The sequence below is a fragment of the Myotis lucifugus genome, unplaced genomic scaffold, assembly GCF_000147115.1.
Source record: "Myotis lucifugus unplaced genomic scaffold, Myoluc2.0 scaffold_189, whole genome shotgun sequence".
Classification (NCBI taxonomy): Eukaryota; Metazoa; Chordata; class Mammalia; order Chiroptera; family Vespertilionidae; genus Myotis; species Myotis lucifugus.
In genome coordinates this window covers 1,406,063-1,421,512 of record NW_005871237.1, presented here as the reverse complement: position 1 = coordinate 1,421,512, position 15,450 = coordinate 1,406,063, and the positions used below count along the sequence as shown (strand labels likewise).

General features: G+C 41.2%; 1 protein-coding gene across 2 annotated transcripts in view; it reads left to right on the top strand.

Annotated features, from left to right (window-relative positions):
• The first annotated feature begins 13,815 nt into the window (after positions 1–13,815).
• The window catches only part of WIF1 (WNT inhibitory factor 1), a 70,935-nt gene continuing 69,300 nt past the window's right edge, over positions 13,816–15,450 (top strand). The window contains exons 1-2 of one of the 2 annotated variants that reach the window (XM_006096854.3): positions 13,816–14,297; positions 14,768–14,907. In XM_006096854.3, coding sequence (XP_006096916.1) covers positions 14,150–14,297; positions 14,768–14,907 — 288 coding nt within the window. In that variant the 5' untranslated portion in view covers positions 13,816–14,149. The remainder of the gene's footprint in view (positions 14,298–14,767; positions 14,908–15,450) is intronic. The other variant, XM_006096855.3, reaches the window with a different exon arrangement.

Genomic DNA, 15,450 nt, shown 5'->3' with positions numbered 1-15,450 from the left:
CACATAATCTGGCATTTAAAAATTTTGATTATTCCCACAACTGGAAAGAAAATATATCATATTGAGATGGCTCAAGGAAAGATGTTTCAGGAAACTTGAGAATTCTCAAGAGTGAGTGCAAAATAGGGCAGGGGGTGGAAGGGATGGGGAGAGATTAACTAAAGAACATATATGCATAACTCATGGACAGGGTCAATAATATGGGAAGGCCTGGTGCGGGGTGCAGGGGCTGGGTTGAGGGGAGTTAAGAGCGGGGGAGGAAATGGGGGACTCCCCTGCAGGCCTGAATACTGTCAACAATACATTTAAAAAAAAAGAATGAGTGCAAGATAGAAGAATTCAACTCTTATTGTGGTTATCAGTTATCAATAAGGCAATTTCCACAATATATATTATAAAATCCTTGGTACAAGTTTTAAATTATTGCCAGCAACCATTTACTGTCTTCACTAACTGAATATAGACAGAGACCCCCCAAAAGCTAGTAGCCGTTGAAAGTCCTAGCAAAAGGTCAGGGCTTGAAAGTCCTAGCAAAGGTCAGGGCTGTGCACCACTCAGTTAATTAAGACACCACCCAGTTAATCTAGCTAAAGCATCATCCCCACCTTAGTTCACTGAATTTCTTAGATACTTGTGTAGATCCTTGTTGATTATTGTTGATCAGATACCCTGCCTATTCTTGGAAATTGTCTACTACCAATGAGCTAATCAGATATTGTCTATTCCCAGAAACTGTCTGCTGACCTGTGTGTCATTGAAATCTCCTTACCTAAGGCTACCCCAACCTCAATAAAAGATCGGAGCGGCCTGAGCTTAGGTGGAAGTCCTTCTCCTTGAGCTGGACTTGCCCGCCTGGTCCCCCAATATTGCAAAATTATCTTGTGTCATTTTCCTCTCATTTGTGTGCGGCTCCTCTTTCAGATACCGAACCCTACTCCACGCAGGACGTTGAAGGAAACACTCGACAAATTATGAAGTTTTTGTTTATTTGTATATAGGAAGAGTTTTTAGAGTCACAGTGCTCTCTGAGATTCTAGTTGTTACTACGAGCATAGCACGGTGAAGAAGTAGACCTATGCCCTTATCGTCTATTATATGGCAAAGGTCTTATTGCAATATCCAGAGGGCAAAGCAAAATTTCCTCCTGGGAAGAAATGATATTAGTAATAAATGTCCAAGGCATTCATGTCATTAGAACAGTCTGAGTTAAGAGTAAATTTTTGCAGATTGACTGTAGTAAGTTGGAAGAGGCTAATAACTTATAAGAGGGAACCAACCATAGCCATTTGGATTCAAATATTACATTGCCTTTTAATTTATATCTAACAGGCACTCATAAAGTTCCTTTTATATGGGGGGAAAAAAAGGACACTTATGTAATACCCTTTGTAATACTTTTAGCAAAAAAAAAAAAAAAAAAAAGTGTCCTTAAATACATGTACTCAATTATTGGGGTGGGGGTGGGGGGTGGAGGAGGGCGTGCTATCCTGAATCCACAATCTGCATTATTTCCATTACCGTACATTGCTTCCCAAATAGTGCTAAAAGCCTAAAGAAAAGGAGAAATTTTGTGGAGACAGTAAATATATAGTAAACAAGGCTCAAAACAGCATGCAATTCCTTGGTATTCTTGCAAAAAATGAGAAAGGTTTTTGTAAAACCTGATTTTATCAAGCTCATTGATAGCTAACCTTTAATAATGTTATTTCAGATTCCCAAACAGTCATCATTCATGGGGAGCATGACATTTTGATTCAATCTCTTTGCTTGAAAAAAACCCAAACCATTAAATATCTTTCAAACAAAGGGAAATAACTTTACTATTCTTTCTTATTAATACCTGTTTATTATAAAAGATTTAAATAACACAATCAAATGATATAAAGAAGAAAGTGAAAATCTGGAGAAACGTAACCATCTAATATTAATAACTATTAACACAGTAGTGTCTAGATATACACCAAATATGGTAAAATACAAACATATTTTATGTATTTATTTATTTTTCATTGAATGCTTGATTTTATTTTTAATTATTACTATTTTAATATATTTTTATTGATTTCAGAGAGGAACGGAAAGAGAGACATAGAAACATCAATGATGAGAGAGAATCATTGATTGGCTGCCTCCTGCATGCCCCCTACTGGGGATCAAGCCTGCAACCCAGGCATGTGCCCTTGCCTGGAATAAAACCCGGGACCCTTTAGGTTGTCTGCAGGTCAACGCTCTATCCACTGAGCCAAACTGGCTAGGGCCAGACATATTTTAAACCATAGTGTATTTATACTGTAATTATACCACAATCATTCATGCTGTTTTGCAGCTCTTTTTTTAAAAATTTAAAATAATGAGGACTTTTTATGTCCATAGATTCCACTAGATGCCACTTTAACTTGCAGCATGACATTCCACTATATTCCACAAAACTCATTCAGTTTTGGTGGTCATTATTTCTAATTCTTTAATATTGAAAAGTTTGTCAAGAAATTCTTGTTCATATATGTTTTATGCATACCTAATTATTTAATAAATTGTCAGAAGTAAAAATTCTTGTTAAAGAATATACCTATATAAAACGTTGATACAAGATACTATATTGCCTTCTAGAAAGATTGCACCAATTTCTACACTTGCCAACAGCAAATGCTGTGAGTCGTCTTCATCTTTACTCTAGCAAAAGGTAAAAGAGAATATCTCATTGTTTTTATTTGAATTTCTGGATATCTTTTAAAATGTTAAATGACCATAGATTTTCATTTATTTGTATGTGTATGTCAATTACCTGAAGCTGTACCCATTTTCTATTGGGATATTCTCTTTCAATTTTAGCAAAAATCACCTTATATTAAAGATTTGAACCCAAAACTTCCCCCTCAACATATTTTTTCTTTAGTTAAAAAAAATTATTTTTTCAATTACAGCTTGAAAAAACAGTCAATATTATTTTCTATTAGTTTCAGGTGTACACTGGTTAGACACTCATGTATTTTACAAAGTGTTTCCAATACCCAACTGACATTATACATAGTTAAAACAGCATTATTGACTATTTTTCTAATGCTGACTTTATATCCTCATGACTATTTTGTAACTATCAATCTGTACTTCTCAATCCATTCAATTTTTCACCCAGTCCTCCAACCCCTCTTTTCTCTGGCAACCACCAGTTTCTCAGTATCTATGAGACTTTTTCTATTTTGTTTGTTCGTTTACATTGTTCTTTAGGTTCCACATATAGCTAAAATTATATGGTATTTGTTTTTCTCTGACTGACTTATTTCACTTAGTATAATTACCTCTAAGTCCATCCATGCTGTTGCAAATAGTAAAATTTCATTTTTTTATGGTGGAGTAATATTCCATCATATATAAGTACCACAGCTTTTTTTTTTTTACCATAGCTTTTTTATCCACTCAGCTATTGATGGGCACTTGTCTGGGAAGCTCTTTATTTCTCCTTCAATTTTAGATGATAACCTTTGTGGGTAAAGTAGTTTTGCTTGTGGGTCCTTGCTTTTTTTAAATTTAAATTCTTTATTATTTAAAGTATTTCATATGTCTCCTTTCCCCCCCATTGACCTCTCCCTGGCCGCTCCCACCCCCCAGCACATGCCCTCACCCCACTACTGTCTGTGTCTATTGGTTATGCTTATATGCATGCATACAAGTCCTTTGGTTGATCTCTTACCCACCCCCCTACCACCTGTAGATCTTTGCTTTTTATCACTTTGAATATTTCATGCCAATCCCTTTAGGCCTGAAATGTTTTTGTTGCAAAAATCAGCTGACAATTTTATGGTAGCTCCCTTGTAAGTAACTAATTATCTTTCTTTTGCAGCCTTTAAGATTCTCTTTTTGTCTTTAACCTTTGCCATTTTAATTATAATGTGTCTCTTGGTATGGTCCTCTTTGAGTTCATCTTTTTGAAATTCTCTGGATTTGTGTGTCTTTTTCCTTTACCAGGTTAGGGAAGTTTTCAGTCATTATTTCTTTAAATCAGTGATTCCCAAAGTGGGCGCTACCACCCCCTGGTGGGCGCTGCAGCGATCCAGGGGGGCGGTGATGGCCACAGGTGCATTTGTTTTAACTTTTTTTGTATTACCTTTCTATTCTGAGTTCAATAAATAGTTTCATAATTTCAAACTTCAATGTTTCTAATTTACACCTTTCTTTACTATATTTTACGAAAAAGGTAGCAACATTAACACATATATCTTTCTGTTTAATTGCTATTAAAATTTAAAAGAAATTAATTTCCAGGGGGCGCTGAGTAATATTTTTTCTGGAAAGGGGGCGGTAGGCCAAATAAGTTTGTGAACCACTGCTTTAAATAGATCTCAACTTCTTGTGCTAGCTCTTCTCCTTCTGGTACTCCTATGCTGCAGATGTTGTTACACTTCATGTTCTCCCAAATGTTTCTTAAACTATTCTCATGTTTTTTAATTATTTTTTTTTCTTTTTGATGCTCTAATTGGGTGTTTTCTGCTACCTTGTCTTCAAATCACTTATTGTATCCTCTGCTTCTTCTAACCTACTGTTTATTCCTTCTAGGGTATTCTTCATTTCAGATATTGTATTCTTCCTTTCTGACTGTTTTTTCCTTTATGATTTCTATGTTTGTTTTTTTCATGCTTACTATATCTTTAAGTTCTCACTGATTTCATCCATTCTTTCCCTAAGTTCCTTGAACAGCTTTATAACCATTTCTTTGAACTCTATCTCTGGTAGATTACTTGCTTCCATTTCATTTAGCTCCTTTTCTGCAGATTTCTCCTGTTTTTCATTTTAGGCATGTTTCTCTGTGTTCACATTTTGGCTGCCTCTTTGTGTTTGTTTCTGTGTATTAGGTAGATCTGCTATGTCTCCCAGTCTTGGTAGAGTGGTCTTTGTAATAGGTGTCCCGTGGGACCCAGTACTGCTATCTCCTTGATCACCTGAGCTGAGTGCACCAGGAATGTCCTTTGTGTGGGTTAAGTGAGCCCTCCTGTTGTAATTGAGTCTTGTTTGTTGTTGACCATTTGTGCATGGGGTTTACCCTCAGGTAGGCTGACTGTTGGATTGACCCCACCACCATGTATTAGCTGCTGTGTAGGTAGAATTTGGCTGAGCATGGTCTGTAGCCTGCTGAGATCTCCCTTTGGATATGCCATTTGTGAAACTAATTGGATCCTGCTCTGATGTTGTCTGAAGTTTACCGCTGGGTCTATTGGTTCTGGAGCCTCTTGGGAGGGACTCTGGTGCTTGTGACTTGCCTTGGGCAACCTGTGTGGAGCCCAGAGCACAGAATTCAGTTACTGACCTCCCCTAAATCTGCCCAGACCTCTACACCCTGGGTCCAGACAGCTAACTCCTCCTTAGGGAGTGAGCTCCAGAGAGTGGGGCTCTTGCATTCCCCGAGACCAGTGGTTGGCAAACTGTGGCTTGGCAAACCGCGGCTCGCGAGCCACATGCGGCTCTTTGGCCTCTTGAGTGTGGCTCTTCCACAAAATACCAGCTCTTCCACAAAATACCGACTTCTGCGCATGGGCCACGAAGTTTCAATTGCACTGTACATGTGCGCCCGCACGTGGTATTTTGTGGAAGAGCCCCACTCAAGGGGCCAAAGAGCCTCATGTGGCTCATGAGCTGCGGTTTGCCGACCATGGCCCCAGACTAATGCTGTATGAAGGGGAGTGCTCCACCCAAGAAAGATGGCATCTGCAGTGTGAGAGAGGGACTCAGCTCAGGGACCCTCCCACGGCTGCCCCTTCAGCTCTCTCTCTGGAGCTGTAAACCCCAGTCTCTCCTCACACAACTCTAGTCTGTTCCAGCTTCCCTCTGCCAGAGCCCTGTGTGAGTGGCTATACGTGAGATTTTGTATGCTGGCCCTTTAAGAGGCCGCCTGAGTGCCTAGTGGATTCCCATCTCTCCCTGATGGAGAGAATCCTCACTAATTTTCACAGCCAGATGTTATGCTGGGGAGCCCGGAGTGGGGTTGAGACCTCACACTCCTCAGGGGAAACCTTTGCATCTGTGATATCTCCTGATTCTCAGCCACCACCCGTGGGAGTGAGGCCAGACCTTTTTGTGTCTTCACCCTTCCTACCAGTCTCAATGTGGCTTTTTTGGTAAATCCTTGGTTGTAAGACTTCTGTTCAGCTAGTCTTCAGTTGGTTATTCAGGTTGATTGTTCTACATTTAGTTGTAATTCCAGTTTGGTCCTGGGAGGAGGTGAGTGTAACTTCTACGTATTCTATCATCATCTTGGATCTATCCCCTCAACATATTATTTATCTTTTAATGTTGTTTCTTGTATCTCTGAACATATAGAATATAGATATATAGAAACACATTTATAGATATGTAGCTATATGTATGCAGAGACCATATAAAGATAGATGAAGAAAGGAAGAAAGAAAGAAAGAAAGAAAGAAAGAAAGAAAGAAAGAAATTAGCAAACATATCAACATATCTTTGGTGTTTTTCTTAGAAAAATGATCAGATGCTCACCTAAATTTTTTTCTAGTATGTTTCTTTTCCCAACTGATATACAAAGACCCCACCTCTTAGGTCTTTGCCATTCCTCAGCCTCACCGGAGAGAGAAAGAGTCAGAAAAGGAAGGTGTGAGAGTGATTTTGTGGAGGTAGGAGTCACATAGACACCAAAACAACCCTCTCAAAATGATGGACGAGGAGGTGTGCCTGCTCCTGCTTGAGGCAAAAAGGCCTTATCAAAGCTATGTCAACAGTGTCCTGCTGCTTTTTTGAGGCTCATTATGAATTAAGCTCCTCCATATATAGTACTCATGGGATTTTCCAGTGCTTCAGGCGTCTGTGTCCTAGGATATCTGTGTCTGTGATAACTTTCTGGAAGTAGGAATGGGTGAAGGACTAGAACTCAGATTAGCAGGTAAATTGGAGAGAAGAATTGGGGGAAAGTTCATAATGCTCTGTGGACTTCAGAGATCAGTGATCAAGAAACCCCGCTCACTGCTGTTTTGAGGACGGCCGCAGATCCACAGGTGAGCGAGCAGCTTCATACCCAGGCCTTGAGTCAGCTCTTCAGACCACTGCTTCTAGAACTCATAAAATACCAGCTACTGGTGGGGCTCTGCAGTTTCAAATGAATTATGTAGTTATTATTGAAATGACACATTTGTGTTCTGAGTTCCTTTTTCTTATAGATTTGTAATTTCTTTATATATTCTGGATAAGAGTCTTATATATCCAAGTATCTTCTCCTACTCTATGGCTTCTGTTTCACTCTCAATGTTATCTTTTGATAAAAAGAGGTTTTTAATTTTAATATAGTCCATTTTACCAATTCTTTCTTTTATGGATAGTGCTTTTTGTGTCCTAATGAAACATTAATATTTTTTAATTTCTTTAAAAATTTTAAAACAAATTTAGTGAAATACCGTTGACACATAATAAACTGCACATATTTAAAGTGTATGATTTTTTAACCTTTTGGGAGTGATGGATCGTGTACACCAAGCATGTCAAACTCAAAGGCTAACATGGGCCAAATAAACAAGGTTTAAGTTTATGTGGGCCGCAAAAAAAAAAGCTTCAATTTTCATAGAAACGTAGGTTTATTTCGATAGAGACATGCTGCATACAAAGGGCTGAAATCAATGAGCAATTGTTAACATAAAGTAATAGAACATTTTAATAAAAATTAATATTTTTTCTTGAACATTAACTTACCAGGCACTAAATAACTGCACAAATTAATAAGTGTAATGCAAATAAACCTATTTTTCTTGTTCTCCGAAAGCAAAATATTCCCTGTTGGCACACCAAACAAGCCAGTCCAAGACTAATGACGTGCCCATCGGCTGCTAAAATATTCGCTGCTAGTATTAGTGGAGAGAAGTGGTGCGCCTGCGTGTAAGGCATGTTAAGGGAAATGAATGCAACACGATTATAGTAATCAGTCATTGGCAACCATTGTAGTTCGTTATTAATAATTATGTATAACAGGATATTGTAAAAATTAAGTTATGAAATTTTTATTAAAACGTTTCTTACATACCATTATATTGGCTGGGCTGCAAAAATATTCGTTGTGGGCCACATGTGGGCCGAGGGCCACGAGTTTGACATGCTTGGTGTACATTATCTTGGTTGTGATGATAATTTCATGGTTAAATACATATGTCAGAACATCAATTTTAATAGTTCACTAACATTTCATCCTATGAAGGTATTGTACTTTGTTTTCCATTTCTCTATTATTGTGCAATAAAATTATTTTCCTTTTCCTCCACCATAAAAGAAATACTTCTGTTAAGTGTCATAGGGATGCAGCAGCATGGATGAACAGAAAATAATGGATATGGTTTGTGGAAGACAAGATATGTGGTAGGTTGCTTGGCAATGCCATCACGTGAGGAAAGAATAGCTAGAGTGCTGCCCGGGATGATGAGGAATGCTCAAGCTGTGCTGTGCTTCAGTAATGAGCTGTCATGTGTTGTGATGTACAGTTCTTAAGTGATAAAGTATGCAGGCAGCATAGCAAGAGGTGCTGGCTTAGGGCGGTGACAGCTGCCTACTTTGGGAGACACTGATGAAGCAGGAAAGAAAGGATCTTTCTCTTCTTAAAAATGGCTTTTAATTACATTTTTTAAACATCAGAAAATATTTGTGCATAAAGTGAAATTTATTCCATAGTCCCAGGTCCCACTTCCCATAGATAACTTCCTGGAACTATTTTGGCATGTAACCTTTTAGATATTTTCTATGCATAGTTTTATATACATACTAGAGGCCCAGTGCATGAAATTCATGCACAGGTAGGGTCCCTAGCAGCTGCTAGCTACTGGCTGCTGGCGGGGCCTCCCTTCCCCGGCTGCTGGCCGTCAGCAGGGGCCTTCCTTTGTTCTGTGCTGCCCCGTGATGGTCAGCACACATCATAGCGAGTGATTGAACTCCCAGTCAGTCGAACTCCTGAGGGACACTTTGCATATTAAGCTTTTATATATATAGATTAACTACACACACACACACACACACACACACACACACACACACACACTGTTTATTTGTCTTTTAAAAACAGGACTGCATTAAAAATAATGCTTGGCACCCTAGCCAGTTTGGCTCAGTAGATACAGCATTGGCCTGTGGACTGAAGGGTCCTGGGTTCGATTCCGGTCAAGGGCATGTACCTCCTTTGCAGAGTATGTGCGGGAGGCAACCAATCAATGTGTCTCACTTACATCAGTGTTTCTCTCTCTCTGCCTCTCCACCTTCCTTCCTCTCTAAAAGACAATGGAAAAATATTCTCGGGTGAGGATTAACATAAATACATACATACATACATACATACATACATACATACATATAATGCTTGGATACTTGCTCTATTCACTTTCTATCTATGTCCCCCTTTCTATGCCAGTGTGCTATAAGGGGGCTTGATTCCATCTTTCTCACAACACAGCTCAAGGTGCAGCAGATATGCCTCAATATCCATCTCAACACCAGTAGTGACCAAGTCAGCTTTGGCTGAGACCATGATGCAGAGTGGCTGGCAGAAATGGCACTGACAAGATCCCCCTCTACAGCAGGCTTTGCCCTTGTTCCTACACAACCACACTTCCAGTCCTCTTAGCCCTGAGGTACTTTCTCCCTGCCTGTTCCATAGCCTCTCCTCCAGGCCACAACTCAGATGCCTAACGAAGCCCAGCAAGTCAAGTAGATGAGTGAAGAAGGCTCCATAGAGGCGTACTGTAACTGTAAGAAGTAGAGAGCACTAGCCCTGTTTGAATGGCAGTCCCTGCTCACACACATCCCCTTGTAAGGACAGAACATTGACAGAGGCCTAAATTTTCCTGGAAAAAGCCATGAGAAGCCAGAAAAAGGCCTTAGGAAGCTAGAAATCCAAATTTTTATGAGAAATCTTCTGATTTTGAAATGTCAGCAGCTAAGTGTTTTGAATGCATCTTGGTATTTACCTTTTATTTTAAAATTAAACTTCGTTTTTTAGAATAGCTTTACAGAAAAATGGCAAAGATAGTATAGAGAGTTCCCATCTACCCCATACGCAGTTTTCCCTATTATTAACATTTTACATTAAGTGCGGTATATTTGTTATAACTAATCAGCCAATATTAATACATTATTATTAACAGTTTATTCAGATTTCTTTTAGTTCTTATCTGATGTCCCTTTTCTGTTCCAGGATCCCATCCAGGGTAGCATATTTCAGTTAGTTGTCATGTGTCCTCAGGTTCCTCTTGGCTGTGACAGTTTCTCAGACTTCCCTGGTTTTTAATGACCTTGACAGTTTGGAGGATTACTCATCAGATATTTTGTAGAATGTCTCTCAATTTGGCTTTTCTGATACTTTTCTCATGATTAGATAGAGGCTATGGGGTTTCAGGAGAATGCCACAGAAGTAAAGTGCTATCCCCATCACACCATATCAAGGTACATACTGTCAGCATAACTTATCACTGTTGGTGTTGACCTTGATCACCTAGATGAGGTAATGGCTGTCAGGTCTCCCCATTGTAAAGTTACCCCCCACCCCCTTTCCATACTGACCTCTATGAAAGGAAGTCTCTCTGCACAGCCCATACTTAAGGAGTGGGCAGTTACGCTTCACCTCCTTGAGGACAATGTCTCTCCATAAATTTGGGGGGATTCTTTTCAGCACAATCTTCCATAACCAACTCCTACCTACCCTTTTTAGCTTCATCCAGCCACTCCCTCTTCCCCCCACTCCAGGTTCATCACACTGCAGAGCGCTACTGGCAGATCCTTGATAGTTCTATTCCTTCTCTAGTCTCTTTGTCCTTGCTATTGTCGCTCTCTGTGCGTGGACAACCCGCCCTTACCTCCCTCCCTTGCATGTTCAATTGCCCTTTAACCTTTAAGGCTGCTCAAGTACCCTGCACTCTAGGAAGTCCTCCCAGAACACAATCTGATCAAGAGACCTTCCCCCGAGTCCCCAAATACCCCGTTTACGTCTCCATCATGGTGTTCATTCCTATTGTTCATTCTTAACACTCTTGCCTGTTAGACTGAGAATCTGAGAGCAGGGGCTGTCTTTTTAGTTGCCTTTCCCTTGTGCCCATGCAGGGCACACATCAGACACTTTGTTGATGTTTTTTGAATGAATGAATTAAAAAGCTTCCAGAATCCCAGATATGAGATTTCTTTTTGAATTTCCAGTCCTCTGTCTTGTCAACAATCACCATGTTCTGCCTTCCATTATAGTTACTTGGGTGCTTGTCTTACTCATTTTAACTCCAATGGTCTTCAAGGGCTGGGGTCCTATTTTGTTTGTCATGTTGTTTCATGATGTTTCTTACTGCCTTTGTCTTTCCTGTACTTTCTAGGACAGTGTCTTGCACAAAATAGGTGCTTAATAAATCTTTTTGGAATGAGTGAATGAGTTAATGAACAAATAAATGAACCTGCCTGCAAATGTAATTGATGAGAATAAATGACACAAGGAAAGGAAGGATAATGGACTGGAAAATCAATGGTAGAATTTCCAAACTAAACAAAGTTGATTGGTAATACATTGTGTCCTAGCACATTATTTCTGAATTTTTATCATGTGCAAATAGATGTTGTTGTGTTTTTATCTGAGTGGAGAAACTTAAACACATCACCGCATTCTGAATGAAAACAGAAACCACTTTCACAGCTCCTGAACAACAGAAAGTCAAGCCTGATTTAGCTCTTAGATGGACCTTCTCCTCAAAAGACATACTCGGTTACTCTTGAAAATATCTGACCGGTGCCTAACATACGTTTCTTCCTTCCCTTTAAAGACCAAAAGGGTTCAAATCCAAGATTTTTAAAATAACCTTTTTCTCTATAATAAAATATGAGTTTTCTAATTGTTCACTGTTGGGGAGAAGTGAATAGAGACCATCCATTCTGGAAGGAAAAATAATTCTTTAGAGCAAGATATATTCCCATTATCACCAACACCAAACTCTGCAGGTGCAGAAGAACCCCACTTTGAGGAATTTGAATTAGGCAATTGAGTACCTCTTTTTCTCTACCAAAAAGGACATTTCATGGATTATTTTTTAATTACTGGTGTTTGATTAGAACAACCTGTAGAGGGCGTCCTTGCACCAAGAGCCATCGGGGCTTGAGTAATACTAAGTCAAATATTTCAATTAAAACCACACTTTCTGGAGTCAAAGAAAATGTCCATTGTTTTGTGAAACTATCTTTACCTGGGAGGCACTTGGCATTACAATGCTAAAGTGTTTTAAAGATTGCCCAATGCATATGAATACATTATATAAATGAATAGTCTCTGAAATTTTTGAAAAGAGGTTAATTATTTTTATTTTAAAGGGAGAACAGTTGTGACGTTTTGGATTCAAGCAGATTTAAATATTATTACTTATCAGTATGAGGTATAGCAGTGAAGAGCATGGGCTTTGAAATCACGTGCCTGGGATTTGAACCCTGACTCTGCCACTTACCAGCTAGGTAACCACAGTCAACTTATTGGACCTTTTTGAGCCTTGTTTCCCCATCAATAAAATGGAAATAATTATAGTACCTACTTAAAAGAGTTGTGAGGATTAAGTAAGCACCTCAAATAAAAATCCTTTTAAAATTAAGTCACTGTAAGTTCAAATGGTCATGGGCTTATCTAAATCTCTTCAAAGATCAACAATTGTACAACTGAAAATATTTCATAACTGGAACCGCATATTCTGTTCTCTTTAGTAACTTCTCACGACCTAACATTTAATAACCTCTCATGACCTAACGTTTATTTAACTCCATGTGTGCACATGTTCAGCTTCTCCTCTGTTGTTTCTGTTTGTTTTTCCCTCTTGAACTGTCCACAAAGCACCGAAACACCACCCCAGCCCAGACACTCAATCCTTGGGCATTTGTCGCAGCATCTGGGTACTAAAGAACAAAGAGAAGAAAACAACCCTTTTCGGAGTCTGAAATATTTCTTTAAAAATAAAAAATAACCCCAACCGTTTGCTTCTGTTTTCTTTGCCCATCCGAGGGGTTGGGTAAGGGGAAAGTTAAGTCCTTCCTGCTGGGGTCGGGTGGGTGTGTGAGGCTGTAGCTCACTGCCAGTCAACTGCCCCTCCCTCGGCAAGACCAGCGCCGCGGGCTTGTCCTCCAGCACCTGTGATTTCAAGACCAGAGCACGCCTCCAAGTTTTTTTTTGAAACACCAGTAAATATAAAGATATTCACAACTTTTGGGACCCCTATCCCTACGGGGTCAGGGACTCCTGTCACCCAGAGCCCAGGGAATTCTTCCTGGCGCTGCCGGGTGAGCAGAGAGAAGGGCCTCCCCCGCTGTGCAAGCTCCCTCCAGGGTGTCTGACAAGTGCAGAATGAAAGCCCGCGCCCCGAGTCCAGCCCAGTGCCTGCGATCGGGGCAGCAGTGGACGCTGGAGACTCGGGTTTTAAGTGCAGGGCAATGCGTAGCGCGGATCCGAGAGGATGGCTTTGCCGAGAGAGAGGAATGATGGGCGGAAAGGGAGAAGTGGAAGAAAATGCGCCTTCTTTTAGCATCAGGGTAGAAATGGGACCCGCCGTCATCATCATCGCACTCAAGCCCTGAGATCTCAGCTCACTCTATTTCCCTACGCCCCTGCCTCGCCTGGCTGGAATCATAGGCGAGTGTAGTCCTCGGGGTGCCTCCCAACACCCCTTTCGCAACCACCTCCACCACGCGCCCCCTTTGCACGCGTTCCCACTTGGCCCACCGCCGGGGAAACGCAGCCGCTGGGGTCGCGCGCCGCCCCGCCCCCGCGCGCTCCGCAGCGCCCCCTGGTGGCGGCTCGCGGGGCCTCGTCACTGCTCACACGCACCCCACTGGCGCCCGCCCTTCCCGCTCTTCCTCTCTCGCCGTATTTAACCCTCCGACTGTGGGTCTCGCCGGGCGTGCTGGCATCCGCTGCTCTGCCAGGCTCGCGTCGCTGCTGTCCCCTCTCGCTCCTGCGCCCGCTCCTGCAGCCCGGCTCGCGCCGCTCCTGCCCGCCCTCCTCCTCGCCCGGCTCTCCCAGGCTCACTCGCCCGGGGCTGGACGCTTCGCGCGCAGACGTCTACGCGGGAACAGCGGAGGGACCGCTGAACCGCCGCAGGTTGGGGTCGGTGCGGCCGGAGGAGTTTCAGCGGCGAGAGCCACCAGCGAGGAGGTCCGGACGAGCATGGCCCGAAGAAGCGCCCTTCCTGCCGCCGCGCTCGGGCTCTGGAGCATCCTCTCCTGCCTGTTGGGGCTGCGGGCGGAGGTCGGGCAGCCGCGGGAGGAGAGCCTGTACCTGTGGATCGATGCTCACCAGGCAAGAGTGCTCATAGGTAAGGCTCCAGAGCCCAGCACCTTCCTCTGCCTGGATCTTCACTCTCTTTCCGACTCTTCCATTAAAGAACGAGAGATGCACGAGTTTAGTATGTTTTTAAAACTTAATTTCCAAGAAGGTTGCTCCCCCCTTCTAATGAGCTATTCCATCTGATAGCATATAAACTTCTCTCTCACGAAACTTAGGCTCAGCTAACATTCGGATCTGGCTGTTGCTGGTTTCTACAATCCTCTGTTTTTAGGTGGACCCAGCATTTGTTACCACCAGTTAACACTCCTTCTCCCTGAAAGCATGAGCCTGTTGGCATCATTCTGATCACACACAGAGGAAAATGAGTCGGCACCAAGGCAGGTGCTTTGTGGAAAGCAATGAACCATACTGATTCTTTGGTGTTCTTGCATGCAGTGCTGATTTTGATTCTTTTAAGTCCGCCTAGTTTGATAGTTTTGTTTCTTTTTCTAAAACCAGGATTTGAAGAAGATATCCTGATTGTTTCAGAGGGGAAAATGGCCCCCTTCACACATGATTTCAGAAAAGCACAACAGAGAATGCCAGCTATTCCTGTCAATATCCACTCCATGAATTTTACCTGGCAAGCTGCAGGCCAGGTAAGTTCTGATAACCAGGAAGGGTGGAGAAAATGACCCTTTAATATTGCCACTGCTTACTGACAGGTAGAAATATACTGTATAGTGTGTAGTCTGGTATATTTTTATAATGTTTAAGAATGGTTTCTCATCTGATCTCCAAAACAAATGAAGAATTAACCCCCATTTATTTAAACATGCTACATTAATTAAGGATTCCCAAAGGAAAAGAGCAAGCAATGTGCCTAAAAACTCACTATTTTGATAAGACTCAGTGACTTCAGACTGCTGGAATATAAAGACCTCAAATACCATTATCACTTATTTCTGTGATTAATGACATTAAAATTTAACTTAATATTTAAAAGTCTCTTTTTCCCCATAGCATATACCAATCACTTATGGCATTTATACTTTGCAGTCAGTTTTAAAGCCTGTACGTATTTTTGACATTGTGCACTTGAAAAAAATTGGTATGTTGGACGTTACTCACTGGAACGATGTGAATGCTATATATTTCTGGTAGAAGTTCACAGACTCAAAAAGTGTCATATAAGAACATTT